We start from the raw sequence: 17,287 nt of genomic DNA on the forward strand, positions 1-17,287 counted from the left end.
GCTAGGATTAGAAGCATTAGCCACCACGCCCATCCTTACTTCATTTTAATTGTGAGACTTCAACCGCTTATATTTAATATAATTTTTTAATGTTTGGATTCACATTTATTATTTCGCTAAAGTGTTTCCTCTTTCCTCATTTGGTCTTTTTCCTTTTTTTCTCTTCTTTTTCTCTCTTTTGGATTGGTAATTTTTATTTTATCTCCACTGCATTCTTATTAGTAATGCAGGTTGAACATCCCTAATTTGAAAATCTGATATTTGAAATGCTCAAAAACCCAGAAGTTTTCGAGTGCCAACATGACACCACAAGTGGAAAGTTCCACATCTTATGTGATGGGGCACAGCACATAGTTTATTCAGTGTCCCTAAGGGAAAAAGGACTCTCCCAACCTCTTTTAGCTGACATGTATCTTTCTATGCATGCGTAGTATCTTAGACCATTATCACATTGCTATAAAGAACTATGTGAGACTGGGTAGTTTATAAAGAAAAGAGGTTTAATTGGCTCACAGTTCTGCTGGCTATACAGGAAGCAATAAATTAAAGAACCACCTTAAAGGCTTATCTATTGATAGATGTTACCTCAAACCTCCATCAAGATGGCAATGCTCATGGGAGAGCTGAGTAGAATGAAATACTGGTAAAAAATATTTTTCCATAAAGTATTCAGAAGTTATTACATGTAAGTACAAAGTATACCTTCTTGAGATACAAGTAATCACTAAATTATCATATTAGGTGTTCATAAATGTTAAACATCATACAGGTCAGAACATCACAACGAGACATGATTAAGAAGCTGAGCATTAGCTGGGTGTGGTGGCTCATGCTTGTAATCCTAGCACTTTGGGAGGCTGAGGCAGGCAGATTGCTTGAGCCCAGGAGTTCGAGACCAGCCTAGGCAACATGGGGAGACCCCATCTCTTAAAAAAAAAAAAAAAGAAGGAAAATTAGCCTGATGTGGTGTTACGTGCCTGTAGTCCCAGCTACTTGAGAGGCTGAGTGGAAGAATTGCTTGAGCCTGGGAAGCAGAAGTTGTAGTGAGCCAAGATGATGTCACTGCACTCCAGCCTGGGTGACAGAGCAAGACCCTGTTGCCACACACACACACAAAGAAGCTGAACATGAATGAAAGTCTCTTTATTAGGAAGGGGAAGTAAGATGCTGGCAGGGTTTAGATTGTAGCAGTATATGACAATTATATGCAGTACAGACACTAGTAATGTAGCTGATGGAATTGGGCATTGTAAGTTTTTTGTTATTGGGTTACGTTAGCCAAATATAACTTACCAATGGTATCTTATAAGATAGTAAGCAAATTATAAAATGATATAGGGAAAACTGGCCATTGATTTGGGAGAAAATAAAGGAATACTGTAGGGAGGAATCAGTGAACAATTCAATTTAATTTAGACAATGTTTATTTCATGTATTTACTGCTACATTCCATCAAGAAATTTTTCGTTTTGATGTTATGACAATTAAGCAAGTAAAAAACACATTTCTTTGAAAATATACTTCTAAGCTCAGGCTTTTAACATATAAATATAATGCACAAAATAAATATACTGCAAAAAAACCACCCACCTACAAATTGCTGTATGCATCATTTTGAAACACATAATGTTTATAAAAGCGTAACTCTACATTCTTGCATTTTCAGCTCTAAGTAATAGAAAACCTTACTTTGCAAAGTGCTAGATCTTAGGCTTAAAGAGCATATGGTGTCTGCCACAACTACTCAACCCTGCTGGGGTAGTGCGAAGACAGCCACAGGCCAAACATAAACAGATGTTTTTTGTTTGTATTTGTGTTTTCAAAACTTTATGGACACTGAAATTTGAATATCATATAATTTTCATGTGTCACAATATTCTTAGATTTTTAAAAAACATTTAGAAATATAAAACCATTCTTAGCTTGCAGGATACAAAAATGGGTGTGGGCCACATCTGTCTGATGGACTGTCATTTATCAAACCCTGACTTAGTGTAATCAGGATCTGCTCTTGCCCCTAAATCACTTGTAGAAAAAGAAACAAACAACAAACAACCAAATCAAGGCACTGGGAGCAAGAAGGTGGAGGATGAATGTTGAGTAGCCAACCTTTTTTTTTTTCTTGCAGCGTAATTCACAAAATACAAATGATGAGGATAACCTGTAACATACAGCTGTCATGTCTAAGACACTATTGTAAGTGCTTTGAAAATGTTAACTCTAGACCTCAAAGCAATCCTAAGATGTCACTATCACTACTCTTTTTGGAAAGAGAACTGAGGCACAGAGACATTAAGTAGCATGCTCCATGCTGGAATCTGGGCCCAGGCAGCAGGAGTCCAGAGTCCACACCCTTAACTATCCCACTTTGCTTTTATGAGGAAGAAGAAGTTAGTGAAGGACATTTAGGATTCTCAGACAAAATACAAATGCAGATAGCTCTGCTTCCTGCTTATACATCAATAGCAAGATATATAATATTTCTTACATTGCACTATTTGTTTTCATTGTGTAGACTGTAATAAATATTACTGTTTTTAGCTGTTTAAAAACAGCTCAGGCTTTTGCTATATATATAAATGTGTCCCTAATGCAAAACTTGGCTGACAGTTGAAAATTTTACAAAAACAAGTACCACTGTCTATAGCCGTTTACAAACACCAAGGAGAAAAAGATGACTTATAATTTAAAAGGACTATTACACTTAGAATACAAATACAACAAGAGTCACTACTGAGACTTAATGTGCGACATCTTCATACACATAATAGTTACTGAACTAAGAGTACATATTTCCCTATGTACAATTATGGATGGGTTCCACATGCACATTGAACATCTGCAAGTTACATGTTATATAGCACACTCGCATACACACAAACTCCTCACATGTACTAAAAGGGATTTAATTTATGTTTAATGATGTTGACTGATAATTTGTGCTTTTTAAAGGCTTCATATATGTAGACATTTGCAGGTTTCCTTTTAAATCTTGGCATCAGATCTGCAACGTAATTTCTAGTCTAACTGTTTCCCTCAGTACAAATTTGAATTTTTGTTGAAAACCTTCCAAATATTTAAAATATCTATCCAAGTACCAGTAATCTGACACTGAATGAAACATCAATTCTTGATAAAGGCTTTTTATATCTGCTACCATCTATGCAGTTATCCCTTTGAATTCTCTAATATCTGAGCTCCAATATATGAGCTCCAATTGTGTAAAGAGGTTTCTAGATACTCAAGGAGCTTCTCACTTGTGAGCTTTTAGATGTCTACAGCTGGCTGCCCTGACAGAAAATGTCTTGACATTTGTTTTACTTACAGGATTTCTCTCCTGTGTGATTTCTATGTTACAAAACAAAAGTATGACTTCTGAAAGGTTTCCTTTCTATTTTACAATTTGAATGGCTTCTGCTATCTATGTTATCTAATATTTAGAAAAACCTACCACATAAAATTTTCTCCTAAATAAACGTACAGAATTTCTCTCTATATATCTGCTGATATACAGAGAGGAAAAATTGTAGCTAAAAATTGCCCTATGCTGATGCCATTCATAAGGTGTACCTCTCGCGTGAAATATCTGATTGTTCTGAAAGATGAATTCGGTCAGAGAATTTCCCAACTCATCTTACTTCTCAGCCTTCCCCTTCTTTGTGTGTGTCTTCTGATGTGCAGTGAGTTGTGACCTCTGGATAAAGGTTTCCCCACACTCCTGACACTCATAGGGCTTCTCCCCTGTGTGTTTTCTCTGATGTATAATAAAATGTGACTTCTGAGAAAAGGACTTCCCACATTCCTTGCATTCATAGGGCTTCTCTCCTGTGTGAGTCCTTTGATGTAATCTGAGGACTGAATTCACAGAGAAAGATTTGCCACATTCTGTGCATTCATAGGGTTTCTCCCCTGTGTGTTTTCTCTGATGTTTTGTGAGGTCTGATTTATAGTAAAAGGTTTTCCCACATTTATTACATTCAAAGGGTTTCTCCCCTGTGTGAGTTCGCTGATGTACTGTGAGGGCTGACTTCTGGAAGAAGCATTTCCTACATTCCTTACATTCATAGGGTTTCTCTCCTGTGTGTGTTCTCTGATGTGTTTTGAGGTGTGAATTCCTAGAGAAGAATTTCCCACATTCCTTACATTTATAGGGTTTCTCCCCTGTATGTGTTCTCTGATGTACTGTGAGGTGTGACTTCTGGGAAAAGGCTTTCCCACACTCCTTACACTCATAGGGTTTCTCCCCTGTGTGTGTTTTCTGATGTACCATGAGATATGCCTTCACATAGAAGAACTTACCACATTCAGTACATTCAAAAGGTTTCTCCCCTGTGTGTGTTTTCTGATGTTCTATAAGATGTGGTTTCTGGTAGAAGGATTTCTCACACTGATTACATTCATAGGGTTTCTCTCCCGCATGGGTTCTCAGATGTCTACTGAGAGATGATAGGTGGTAAAATATTTTCTTACATTCTTTACACTCATAGGTTTTTTCTCTTGTGTGAACTTTCTGATGTCTTGTGAGGTCTTCATCTTTAGAGAAAGATTTCTCACATTTATTACAGTCATATGATTTGCCCTTTGAATGAGTCTGCTGATGTACTATGAGGGCAGACTTCTGGCAGAAGAACTTCCCACATTCCTTACATTCATAGGCTTTCTCTGTGGCACAAGTTTTCTGGTGTTTTTTGAGTTCTCCATTCCTAGACAGAAAGTTCCACATTCATTAATGTGTAAAGCTTTTAAGGCTTTACCCCCCTGCCACTGGGCATATTTTCCAAGTATATTTGAAGACTGATTTCTAGAAATGTTCCCATATTTATTAGATCCATAGGGTTTATCCACTGTAAGCATTCTCTGACCTACACTGTAGTTTAAACATTTGATCAGATGAACCTGTATTTGTATACTATTCACAGGATCTCTCAGTTGCCTGCATTCTATTTTGTGTAATAAAGCCTCCCTTTATTATTTAATTCAGAAGAGTCAAAAGACTACTTCAAAGTTTCAATTTCCTGATCCTGCATGAGTTCTCTATGAAAAAGAACATTCCCATTTGGGTGATACTTCTCTCGATTTGCTTTGCAGTATTAGTTTTCTCTTAGTTAAGTATTAACTAGTGCCCTCCCATTTCTAGTAACCCCTTCAAGACTCTTGCTTACAAATCTTCTATCTTAAACATTAATTCTTGAACTTGCCTTGAATTTCCAGCTTGGCTTTCCTGGTATCTTGCTTCTAGGTCATGGGTATTTCGTAGGTCTTCTACGAGATAATAAAAAATTTAATACTTTATAAATACTAACACATTTATATTGTCATAGGGTTGATTCTTAGGCCTCAGGCCAATCTCTCCTTATGAAAGAACTCTCAAATGCAAATTTCCTCTAGCCCATTGTTTTGGGCGGGGCTGGGGGGGGAACTAAAACACTAAAAACTGCTGTAGCACACACAAGAAGGAGCTTAGTTGTAGGCCCAGGTACTCTGACATTTTTACAATCATGACCTTAAGAGCTTGGAGGAGAAAGTTAAAACAAAAAAACAAAGAATCAGGAGCAGAGAAAACAGGACATCTGAAGTGTTGCTGAATGGGAGCGTGGGCCCCTTAAGGACCATGAACATTAAGCAGGATAAGAAAAACTACTGGAGAACAATGTGTCCTGGAATTATATGGAAAAGAGTAAACTGGATGAAGGAGCTGAAGTGTAGGTCTTTATTGCCTCAAACCTAGATTACTGTGCTAGGATTCCTAGTAGTTAGCAGACAGACTTCCACTTTATTTCTTCTTCATCCATCCCCAACAATCTAGGTGTCAATACTAAAGTGACTTTCTCAGAACATCTGTATCCTCAGGCTTAGAGGAAGAGTCTTGTAGCTTGAGCTTTCACTCTCCATCTAGTTGGCTTTATTTCAAGACAGAAAGACTGAGGACCACATATATCCAAAGGGAAGGATTTTCTTAAAAGCAGCAGGGTAAGTAAGCCATCTATACAAGGATGAATTCCTAGTTGTACCAGTGGAGATTTTCAATCCTGAACTTAATCCTGACCACCAAATCCTAAACTTCTGGAGCACTTATTACTCATGACTCAACACTAATCTTGAATTTCATTTTCATATCTTTCTTCCTCCATCTTTGCTTCCAATTTACTACAGAATCTTTAAAGTTTCAATTATTGAACATCATTCTAGAATCTTTAGTGACCTTCATATTTATCCATCTTTAAGAGCATAAAGCAAGTGAAAGATTACTAGCATAGGCTTGGGGTTGGAATTTCATAGCAATGGTGGGGAATACATAAGAAAAGTCACAGGCCAGGCATGGCAGCTCACACCTGTAATCCCAGCACTCTGGGAGGCCAAGGTAGGCGGATCACGAGGTCAGACCAGCCTGGCCAACATGGTGAAACTCCGTCTCTACTAAAAATACAAAAATTAGGTGGGCACGGTGCCGGGCACCTGTAATACCACCTACTCAGGAGGCTGAGGCAAGAGAATTGCTTGAACCCGGGAGGCGGAGGTGGCATTGAGCTGAGATCACAACAGTGCACTCCAGCCTTGACAACAGAGCGAGATTCCACCTCAAAATAAATAAATAAAGTCACATGATAGGGACTTGTGCAACATTATCTCAGAGACACATGAAATAAGATAGTAGGTATGGGCCGGGCACAGTGGCTCATGCCGATAATACCAGCACTGAGGAGCTGAGGCATGTGGATCACCTGATGTCAGGATTTTGAGACCAGCCTGATCAACATATGGTGAAACCTTGTCTCTACTAAATAGAAAAATTAGCTGGGCGTGGTGGCGGGCACCTGTAATCCCAGCTACTCAGGAGGTGAGACAGGAGAATCGCTTGAGCCAGGGAGGAAGAAGTTGCAGTGAGCCGAGATTGTGCTACTGCACTCCAGCCTGGGCAACAGAGTGAGATTCCATCTCGAAAAAAAGATCTTATGTATGGAAAACTTTTTTTTTTTTTTTTGAGACAGAGTTCTGCTCTTGTTGCCCAGGCTGAAGTGCACTGGCGCAATCTCGGCTCACTGCAACCTCTGCCTCCCAGGTTCTAGCGATACTCCTGCTTCAGCCTCCCTAGTTAGTAGCTGGGATTACAGACGCCTGCTACCACGCCCAGCTAATTTTTTATATTTTCTGTAGAGACAGGGTTTCAGTATGTTGGCCAGGCTGGTCTCATACTCCTGACCTCAGGCGATCCACCTGCCTCAGCCTCACAAAGTGCTGGGATTATAGGCGTGAGCCACCACAACTGGCTGGAAAACATTTAAAAGCTTAGTAAAATGCCAGGTGCGGTGGCTCAAGCCTGTAATCCCAGCACTTTGGGAGGCCGAGGCAGGTAGATCACAAGGTCAAGAGATCGAGACCATCCTGGTCAACATGGTGAAACCCCATCTCTACTAAAAATACAAAAAATTAGGTGGGCATGGTGGCACGTGCCTGTAATCCCAGCTACTCAGGAGGCTGAGGCAGGAGAATTGCTTGAACCCAGGAGGCAGAGGTTGCAGTGAGCCGAGATCGCACCATTGCACTCCAGCCTGGGTAACAAGAGCGAAACTCCGTCTCAAAAAAAAAAAAAAAAGCTTAGTAAAATGGAGATTAACATGTTTTGGGGCCACAAGGAGAAATAAGTTGCATAGGCAAGAGAGGGCCAGACTAGTTCTTGACAGAAAATTCATCTAATGTGTATTGTAATACTGAGTCAGTATTAAGTATACCATCAGGCTTGTGGCGATGGACATCTGCTGCATTATACAACTACTATGGGAATTTAAATCAACATTTTTTGTTTTGACCCTAACAAGGAAGGAAGTAGAATAAGTGGAACTATCTTATAAGAAGGTAAAATATGCATTGAGAGTATATATAGGGCAAAGATGCTAGAGAAGTCAATTTTAGGAGTTATCATAAAAACCAATACATTGGCCTTAAGAATGGAGGAGCTCTTATAGGCATTACAAAAAGGGCACAGAGCAGAAAGTAGGGAGTGTCTATCTGTTGTTAATTTTTTTAAATTTCTTTTTTTCGTAAACATGAGTCTCACTGTTTCCCAGGCTGCATTGCAGTGGGGCAATCTTGGCTTACTGTAACCTCTGCTTCCTGGGTTCAAGCGATTCTCAAGGCTGAGCCTCCCAAGTAGCTGGGACTATAGGTGTACGCCACCATGCCTGGCTAATTTGTGAATTTTTAGTAAAGACATGGTTTCATCATGTTGGCTAGGCTGGTTTCGAACTCATGGCCTCAAGTGATCCACCCACTTTGGCCTCCTAAAGTGCCGGGATTACAGGGATGAGCCACCACATCCGGCCAATCTCTTGTTAATTAATATTCAACAAATATCTAGTGAGCAACTAATATATAATATGCACTGATTCTGATACTCTCAACACATCTGTGCACAAGTTAGAAAATACATGAGAAACATTTAAGGAGGCAATATGAGATTGTCTTAGTGTTACTCAAATAAGGTGCAGTAGATTCTAGGGAGGATAAGCAGTGCTTTGTGGGAAGGATAAACACTATATAGCAGGAAGTAGCAACTCTGAAATGAAAGAATTGATGAGTGGCACAACAATTTCTAATCTGAGTTCAGAGTTTAAAGAAAAAATGAGAAGTTAAAATTGGTGCCAAAATAACTGATGTATTTTATTAATAAAAGGAGGAATATATCATTTTTAAAAGTTATAATTCAGATTTACAAACACTTTATGGTTGCATACTCTAATGGCAGGGAGTAACTGGCGATTCTAGAGAAAAACAAAAATCTTACAAGGGTAAGGAGGGATTAGAGTTTGTATACAGGAAGGAGAAGTAAATCTATTTAAAAAACATTTAGCAAAGGAGAGAATTTAAGTAGAGAGAACAAAAATTGGAGGTGTGACTTAGGTTTTCTACATGTGCAGATCAAGTGTCCTTAATCGCTTCCAAAACCATAGGACATTTATAAAGAGATTGCTGAGGCTGGGCGTGGTGGCACATGCTTGTAATCCCAGCACTTTGGGAGGCCAAGGTGGGAGGATCACCTGAGGTTGGGAGTCCAAGACCAGCCTGACCAATGTGGAGAAACCCCGTCTCTACTGAAAATAAAAAATTAGCCAGGTGTGGTGTTGCATGCCTTTTAATCCCAACTACTCAGGAGGCTGAAATAGGAGAATCATTTGAACCTGGGAGGTGGAGGTTGCAGTGAACTGAGATCACGCCATTGCACTCCAGCCTAGGCAACAAGAGCGAAACTTGGTCTCAAAAAAAAAGAAAAAAGAAAAACACATTGCTGAAAAATATTTCAGAAGGCAAGAGGCACCAACCACCTCACCAGTAACAAGTGATATAATTTCTTCTAACTCACCAAGGAGGCCCCGATGTGGATATTCTACTTCTAACATCCATGGCTCTTTTCCTTGCTTCAACTTGAAGACCACATTTGGCTTATTCACACGGTAACCTATGAATGGAAAATATCAAGGAAATGATACAAATTGCTTGGAATTTAGGGACTGTGAAAGATGAGGAAGTGCAGTTTCAGGAGAATGATGAAGGTTCCAGTTAGACTTGGCAAATTTAGTAGATTCTTTCAGTGGGGCAGGAGGGACACAATTTTTTTTTTCAGGTACCCAAAGTGGATTTATTATCTTGGACCTCTGATTCATAGCTAATGTCAATCATTTAACCCTGTAGGGACCTCTTATATTCCAGCAACTGAAAAGGGAGATGCAGACTACTGGGAGTTACACCTGGGGAAGGTTCCTCACCCACTGAGACCAAGTGACTATAGTTTTCCAGCATCACATCCTTGTACAGGGTCCTCTGAGCAGGGGTCAGTAATTTCCATTCCTCCTTGGTGAATTCCACAGTAACATCCTTTAATGTCACAGGTCCCTGGAATAACATATTTCAGTTTAATCTGAAGTAACCAGAATAGATCAGAGTACCACTGAAAAGACACATGTGAGCTAGCTCTTAGTGTACTAATTGCAAAGTTCACTCTGTAGAGTTAGGATATGTGCCATGCTGTACCCTGCTTTATTTGTAGAGGAAATATTTGTTCAGGACATATTTGCTGAGCCCCCACTCCATGCCTGGAACTCTGCTGAAGATACAAAGATGAAGAAAAAAATAAGTGTCATGTGCTGTATAATGACATTTCAGTTGACAGATTCCATATATGATGACAATCCTACAAGAAGATACTGTATTTTTATTGTGTTTTCTATGTTTAGATTCACAGATTCTTACTGTGTTACAAACTGCCTACAGTGTTCAGTACAGTAACATACTATATAGGTTTGTAGCCTAGGAGCAATGGGCTATACCACATAGCCTAGGTGTGCAGTAGGCTGCACCATCTGGGCTTATATAAGGACACTCTATGTTTGCATGAAAAAGTCACCTAATGATACCTTTCTCAGAACATATTCCCATCACTAGGTTTCACATGACTGTATTTTGTTATCAAGGAGCATAGGTTTTGCTGGGGAGTCAAAGGTGAAAATGCTAAAATACAGTATGTGAAGCAGGTGCCATGATAGAAACATGTACACAATACAAGACAGTCACAAATGGGGTAGTTATTTGCATTTCGTATTGTCATGTTAGATTTTATTAGGTGGTCAAACTACTTAACGTAAACTTTAGGAATAAAGAAAACACAAGTGGCAAAGGCATGAATGCATGCGAAATCGCAAGTTTAGGAAACCTTGTGACTTATGAGAATAGAGCATAGGACCAAGATTAGTTAGAAGGTTACAATGTAAAGTCAAGGGACAGGACATGAAGAACTTCTGACCAGTAAAATATATTTTGCATACACATTTAATAAATAAATTTCTGCTTATTAATACATTACATACATTTGCATTTGTTAATGTTTATTAAGAATTAAGGGGGCGGGTGTGGTGGCTCATGCCTGTAACACCAGCTATTTGAGAGGGTGATATGGGAGAATCACATGAACCTGGGAGGTCTAGGCTGCAGTGAGATAGAGCAAGACTCTATCTAAAAAAAAGAAATTAGGCTGGGTGTGATAGCCTACACCTGTAATCCTATCACTTTCAGAACCAAAGTGGTGGATAACCTGAAGGCTGGAGATTGAGACTAGCCTGGCCAACATGGCAAAACCCTGTCTCTACTAAAATTACAAAAATTAGCTGAGCATGGTGGCACACACCTGTAGTCCCAGCTACTCAGGAGGGTGAGGCACGAGAATGGCTTGAACCCGGGAGGTGGAAGTTTTTGTTTATATAAAACATGAATAGATATTCTGCTATTTCATACTATGTGAAATGTTTTTTATGTCTCTGGGATGCTCACCATTCACTGTAGATGAAAATACACCAGGAGCCACTAAAGAGACACGTCAAGTAAGCACTGGAGTTATAGGGGTAAATGAGTGGTTTAGGAGAAAACTTTATTTTTTTGAGACGGAGTCTCACTCTGTTGCCCAGGCTGGAGTGCAGTGGTACAATCTTAGCTCACTGCAATCTCTGCCTCCCGGGTTCAAGCAATTCTCTGCCTCGGCCTCCCAAGTAGCTTGGCTGATTTCTGTATTTTTAGTAGAGATGGGGTTTCATCATCTTGGCCAGGTTGGTCTTGAACTCCTGACCTCATGATTCACTCACCTCAGCCTCCCAAAGTGCAGGGATTACAGGCATGAGCCACCGCGCCTAGCCCTAGGAGAAAACTTTAAAGTAGAAGTGGCAAATGGCACAACAGAAAAATCAAACAAACATTTATATGAAAGCTACAGCAGTGGGTGAAAGAAGTATAACACGACTTTGTAATTAATTGGAAATTAGTTAATAACCAGTGGGAGAAACGGGGAGGGAAGCTCCCATACTGTCTATATGGGTTTAGTCATAGTGCCAATTATTTTCATTCCTTCACTTTTATTGATAGAACTGTATAAGGCTATTAAATTTCCTGTAATTATTGTATTATTTATATTACATGAAACCCGACAGGCAATATGTTAACTTGCAGAACATCTTGACTGGATATAAATTCTGGGTTCATTTTTCTTAAATTTTTCTTTTGAGATGGAGGCTGGTTCTGTCTCCCAGACTGGAGTGCAGTGGCATGATCTCGGCTCACTGCAAACTCTCCCTCTTGGGTTCAAACAATTCTACATCAGCCTCCCAAGTAGCTGGGATTACAGGCACCCATCACCACACCTGGCTAATTTTTTTTTTTTTTTTCAGATGGAGTCTCGCTCTTGTTGCCCAGGCTGGAGTGCAATGGTGTGATATCAGCTCACCGCAACCTCTGCCTCCGGGTTCAAGCGATTCTTTTGCATCAGCCTCCTGAGTAGCTGGGATTACAAGCATGTGCCACCATGCCTGGTGAATTTTTGTATGTTTAGTAGAGATGGGGGTTCCTCCATGTTGGTCAGGTTGGTCTCGAACTCCTCACCTCAGGTGATCCACCCGCCTCGGCCTCTCAAAGTGCTAGGTTTATAGGCGTGGACTACCACACCCGGCCAATTTTTGTATTTTTAGTAGAGATGGGGTTTAGCCATGTTGGCCAGGAACTCCAGTCTGGAACTCCGGACCTCAGGTAATTTGCCCATCTCGGCCTCCCAAAGTGCTGGAATTACAGACCTGAGCTACCACATCCAGCCAGTTCATATATATTTTTTCTTTTATGAACTAACATTGTGTGGCAACCAGGAAGTCTGCAAATGAAAATGCCCAGGATAAGTTGGGCAGGAGTTAATGTGCTGAATTTTGTTCATGCTGTGCTTAAAGTGACTGTGGAACATAAAGCTGCAATTGTCCATTTTGGCAGATACACATATGAGTATGTTTCCACAAATAGAATTTTCAAATATTATAAAAATGAAGTTCCAGAAGAGCTCAAAAAAAGAAGCTGTGGGAACAGCAATATTTGAGATAATGGCAGGAGACTAGGCCCAGACCATGGAGCCTAACTTCTCTAAACATAAGAGTAAGCCAGGAGGAGTGTCTAGGAAACCAAAGAAAGGGAGCCTCACAAATAAGGGACATGTCTTGTTCAAAATCCAAATGTAGAGAGTCCAAATAAGGATAACCACACACCAGAACAGCAAAGGAGTGAAAGCTGTAATCAGTAAGCAGCCCTTTTGAGAAATTTTGGAAATATCTAGAATTCCTAAGACCAGATAAGAGAATCCAGCTCTTGGATACACATCCTAACAAAGAGCTCATGTAAACTTCTATGCTCAGAGTCAAAGGGCTGTGGTTTGGCAAGGACAGAAGGATGACTGATAGGAAAATTAATTAATGACTCCCCACTTCGACAACAACAACAAAACCAAAGAGCATCCAGCACAAACCAAAAGCTGATGAAAGGACCCCACCACGCAATGGCACATAATGGTATCAGGGGCAACTAGGCAACATGATTACTTAACCAGGGTCCCTAAATGTCGGCACAATACAGACAAAAAGATAAACACAAGATTGTGCTATATACACAGACATTTTATTCTTTGAAATACATCTGTGTTTTTTTAAAGCAACACTTCTATTTCTGTGAAAACATACAACAACTTGTTTCTTAGACGACAGCAATTCTGTTTCAGCAATTAAGACATTACCTAAGAGAATAAGGACAAAACTGACATACGACTTTTCATATGGAGAATCAAATGTTTAAAGACAAGGGAAAAAATGCCCAAAAAGGATAAAGGTTTTGAGCCTAGAATTCCATGCCCTGCCAAATTTTTCATTCAAGGATAAGAAAAAAAAGATGTTTTCATAAATACAAACATGTTAAAAGCATAAAAATGATGCACCAATTTTGCAAGGCATTCTAGAATATACTTAACAGAAACTACAAAAAAAAAAAAAATAACATGGCAAATTAGATATAAAAGCTAACCAGGGCCAGGCACGGTGGTTCACACCTGTAATCCCAGTACTTTGTGGGGGCCGAGGCCGGCAGATCACCTGAGGTTGGGAGATCGAGACTAGCCTGACGAACATGGAGAAAACCTGTCTCTACTAAAAATACAAAATTAGCCAGGCATGGTGGCACATGCCTGTAATCCCAGCTACTCAGGAGACTGAGGCAGGAGAATTGCTTGAACCCGGGAGGCGGAGGTTGTGGTGAGCTGAGATTGTACCATTGTACTCCAGCCTGGGCAACAAGAGTGAAACTCTGTTTCAAAAGAAAATAAAGAAGCTAACCAGATATACAATAATAATAACTTATTTCTCACATAGCCATAACAGGAAACTATAAAATGTAAAATAGAGTGATTACAGAAGTGAGAAGGAAAAGACTATTTTGTATACTAAACTATCTTTCAAAGATACTTGTAAGTATGTTAACAAAATGCTCACATCTTTTCATGAAATATTCACTGAAAGACCATTTTCTGGGCCAGAAAAATAAACTAACAGAATTGAAATCATATCAAATATATTCTCTGGCCACAGTAGAAAAACTAGAAATCAGTAACACAAAGTTATCTGGAATATCATCAATATTTGAAAATAATAGGTGAGCATTTTATTTAATGTTATTGGAAAATAACATTTGAAGTTGGTTCTCTGAAAAAACTAAGAGAGCTGATAAACCTATATTCAGAATGACCAAGACAAAAAAAACATTAAAAATATGAGAAATGAAAAGGGGGATAGTTACTATAGGCCCTAAAAACATTAAAAGGGTAATAGGAGAATACTACAAAATAGTCTATATGCATAAATTTGACAACTTAGATGAAATGGATTAATTCCCTGAAAGAGTATAACTACCAAAACTCAGGAAGAAATATCTAAGCTAAATAATCTTAGTGTCTATTATATTAAATAAACTTAATCTGTAGTTAAAAACCTTTTAATATGAGTCACTTCACAAGAAATGGTGACTTAGGAGCTCTAAGAATCGGTCCCTCCACAGAGGCAACCATTAAAGCTGACAAAAACTGATATAATCAACTTTTTGGAACTCCAAAATTTACTTTTTTTAACCAGCAAACAATGGAATACCTTTTTTTTTTTTTTCTAAGACAAAGTCTCCCTCTGTCACCCAGGCTGGAGTGCAATGGCACTATCTCAGCCCACTGCAAACTTTGCCTCCTGGGTTGAAGCAGTTTTCCTGCCTCAGCCTCTCAAGTAGCTGGATTACAGGTACCCACCAACACACCCAGCTAATTTTGTATTTTTAGTAGAGATGGGGTTTCACCAAGATGGCCAGGCTGGTCTAGAACTCCTGACATCAGGTGATCCACCCGCCTCACCCTTCCCAAGTGCTGGGATTACAGGCATGAACCACCTCATCCAGCCTCAGTGGAGTACTTACTTTTTTATAAAGATGGGGTTCCACCGTGTTGGTCAGGCTGGTCTTGAACTTCCGACCTCAGGTGATCTGCCCATCTTGGCCTCCAAAGTGCTTGGATTACAAGTGTGAGCCACCACGCCCAGCCCAGTGGAGGACTTAATAAAGAAAGAGGCTGCTAAATTTTGGGGAGAAAGTGTGTGGCACTCTTTTCTTACTCATCTACTGATATAGTTTGGATGTGTGTATCCTCTAAACTCCATCTCAAAAAGGAAAAAAAAAAAAAAGAATCTGGCACCAGGCACAGGTGGCTAACGCCTGTAATCCCAGCACTTTGGGAGGCCAAGGTGGGCAGATCACCTGAGGTCAGGAGTTTGAAACCAGCCTGGCCAACATGATGAAATCCCGTCTCTACTAAAAATACAAAAATTAGCCAGGCATGGTGATACACGCCTGTAATCCCAGCTACACAGGAAGCTGAGGGAGGAGAATCACTTGAACCTGAGAGGCAGAGATTGCAGTGAGCCGAGATCGTGCCACTGCACTCCAGCCTGGGTGACAGAGTGAGACTCCACCTCAAATTTTTTTTTAATTCTGGACGCTACCCCTTCTCTCTCGCATGTGCACTCACTGTAACTATGTGATGTGCTGGCTCCTGGTTCACTTTCTGCCATGAGTAAAAGCTTGCTGAGGCCTCACCAGAAGCTGAGCAGATGCCAGTGCCATGCTTCCTGTACAACCTGCAAAACCATGAGCCAATGAAACCTCTTTATAAATGACCCAGCCTCAGGTATTTCTTTACAGCAATGCAAAAAAGAACTAACACAAAATTGGTACTGAGGAGTGGAGCATTGCTATAAGGATACCTGAAGATGTAGAAGCAGCTTTGGAACTGAGTAACAAGCAGAGGTTGGAAGAATTTGGAAGGCTCAGAAGAAGACACTAAGATGAGGAAAAGTTTGAAACATCTAAGAGACAGGTTAAATGGCTGTGACCAAAATGCTGATGGTAATACAGACAGAACAGGCTAAGCTGATGAGGTCTCAGATGAAAAGGAGGAATTTATTAGAAACTGCAGTAGAGGTCACCCATGTTTTGTTCTGGCACAGAGCTTGACTGCATGTCCTAGGGATCTGTGGAAGACTGAACTTAAGAATGATGACTTAGGGTATCTGGCAGAAGAAATTTCTAAGCAGCAAAGCATTCAAGATGTAGTCTGACTGCTTCTAATAGCCTATGACCAAATACAGGAGCAAAGAAATGATTTAAAGTTGGAACTGATACTGAAAAGGGAATCAAAGCATAAAGTCTGGAAAGTTTGCAGCCTGGTCCTGTGGTACAGAAAGAATCTAAGCAGGCTGTGGAGCAACCACTACTCTCTAGCAACCACTAGAGAGATAAGCATGACTGAAATGGAGCCAAGTACTAATCCAAGACAATGGCAAAAAGGCCTTAAAGGCATTTCAGAGATCTTCAGGACAATGCCTTCCATCACAGGCCCAGAGGCCTAAGAGGAAGAATGGTTTCAGGGGCCAGGCCTACAGCAGTGCAGCCCTGTGCAGCCTTGTGACACTGCTCCCTGTATCTCAGCTGTTCTGGTTCCAGCCTCAGCTCAGGGGGCCCAGGTACAGCTTGAGCCACAGCTCAGGAGGGCACAACCTGTAATATTTCATGGTTTCCATGTAGTCTTAAGTCTTCAGATGTTCGGAATGGAATCATAAAGGAGGCTTGGCAGCTTCCCCCTAGATTTCAGAGGATGTACTAGAAAGCCTGGGTGTCTAGGCATAAGTCTGCCACAGAGATGGAGCCCTCACAAACAAACTACTAGTGCAATGTTGAGGGAAAATGTGGGGTTGGAGCCTCCACAGAGTCCCCACCAGGGTACTGCCTAATGGAGCTGTGGGAAGGGGACCACTGCCCTCCATACTTTGGAATGCTAGGGTATTCCACTTACAGCCACTTGCAACCTCATAAAGCAGTCAACACCAACCATTAAGATTAATCCATTAATCCATAA

General features: G+C 40.2%; 1 protein-coding gene across 3 annotated transcripts in view; it reads right to left on the reverse strand.

The window, feature by feature from the left end:
• Positions 1-1,390: 1,390 nt before the first annotated feature.
• ZNF25 (zinc finger protein 25) overlaps positions 1,391-17,287 on the reverse strand; it is a 50,063-nt gene continuing 34,166 nt past the window's right edge. For all 3 annotated transcript variants that reach the window (XM_074382081.1, XM_010340638.3, XM_003930022.4), the window contains exons 4-7: positions 9,762-9,888; positions 9,359-9,454; positions 5,199-5,262; positions 1,391-4,703 (exon numbers count right to left, since the gene is read on the reverse strand). In XM_074382081.1, coding sequence (XP_074238182.1) covers positions 3,635-4,703; positions 5,199-5,262; positions 9,359-9,454; positions 9,762-9,888 — 1,356 coding nt within the window. In that variant the 3' untranslated portion in view covers positions 1,391-3,634. The remainder of the gene's footprint in view (positions 4,704-5,198; positions 5,263-9,358; positions 9,455-9,761; positions 9,889-17,287) is intronic.

Source organism: Saimiri boliviensis, chromosome 12, assembly GCF_048565385.1.
Source record: "Saimiri boliviensis isolate mSaiBol1 chromosome 12, mSaiBol1.pri, whole genome shotgun sequence".
Classification (NCBI taxonomy): domain Eukaryota; kingdom Metazoa; phylum Chordata; class Mammalia; order Primates; family Cebidae; genus Saimiri; species Saimiri boliviensis.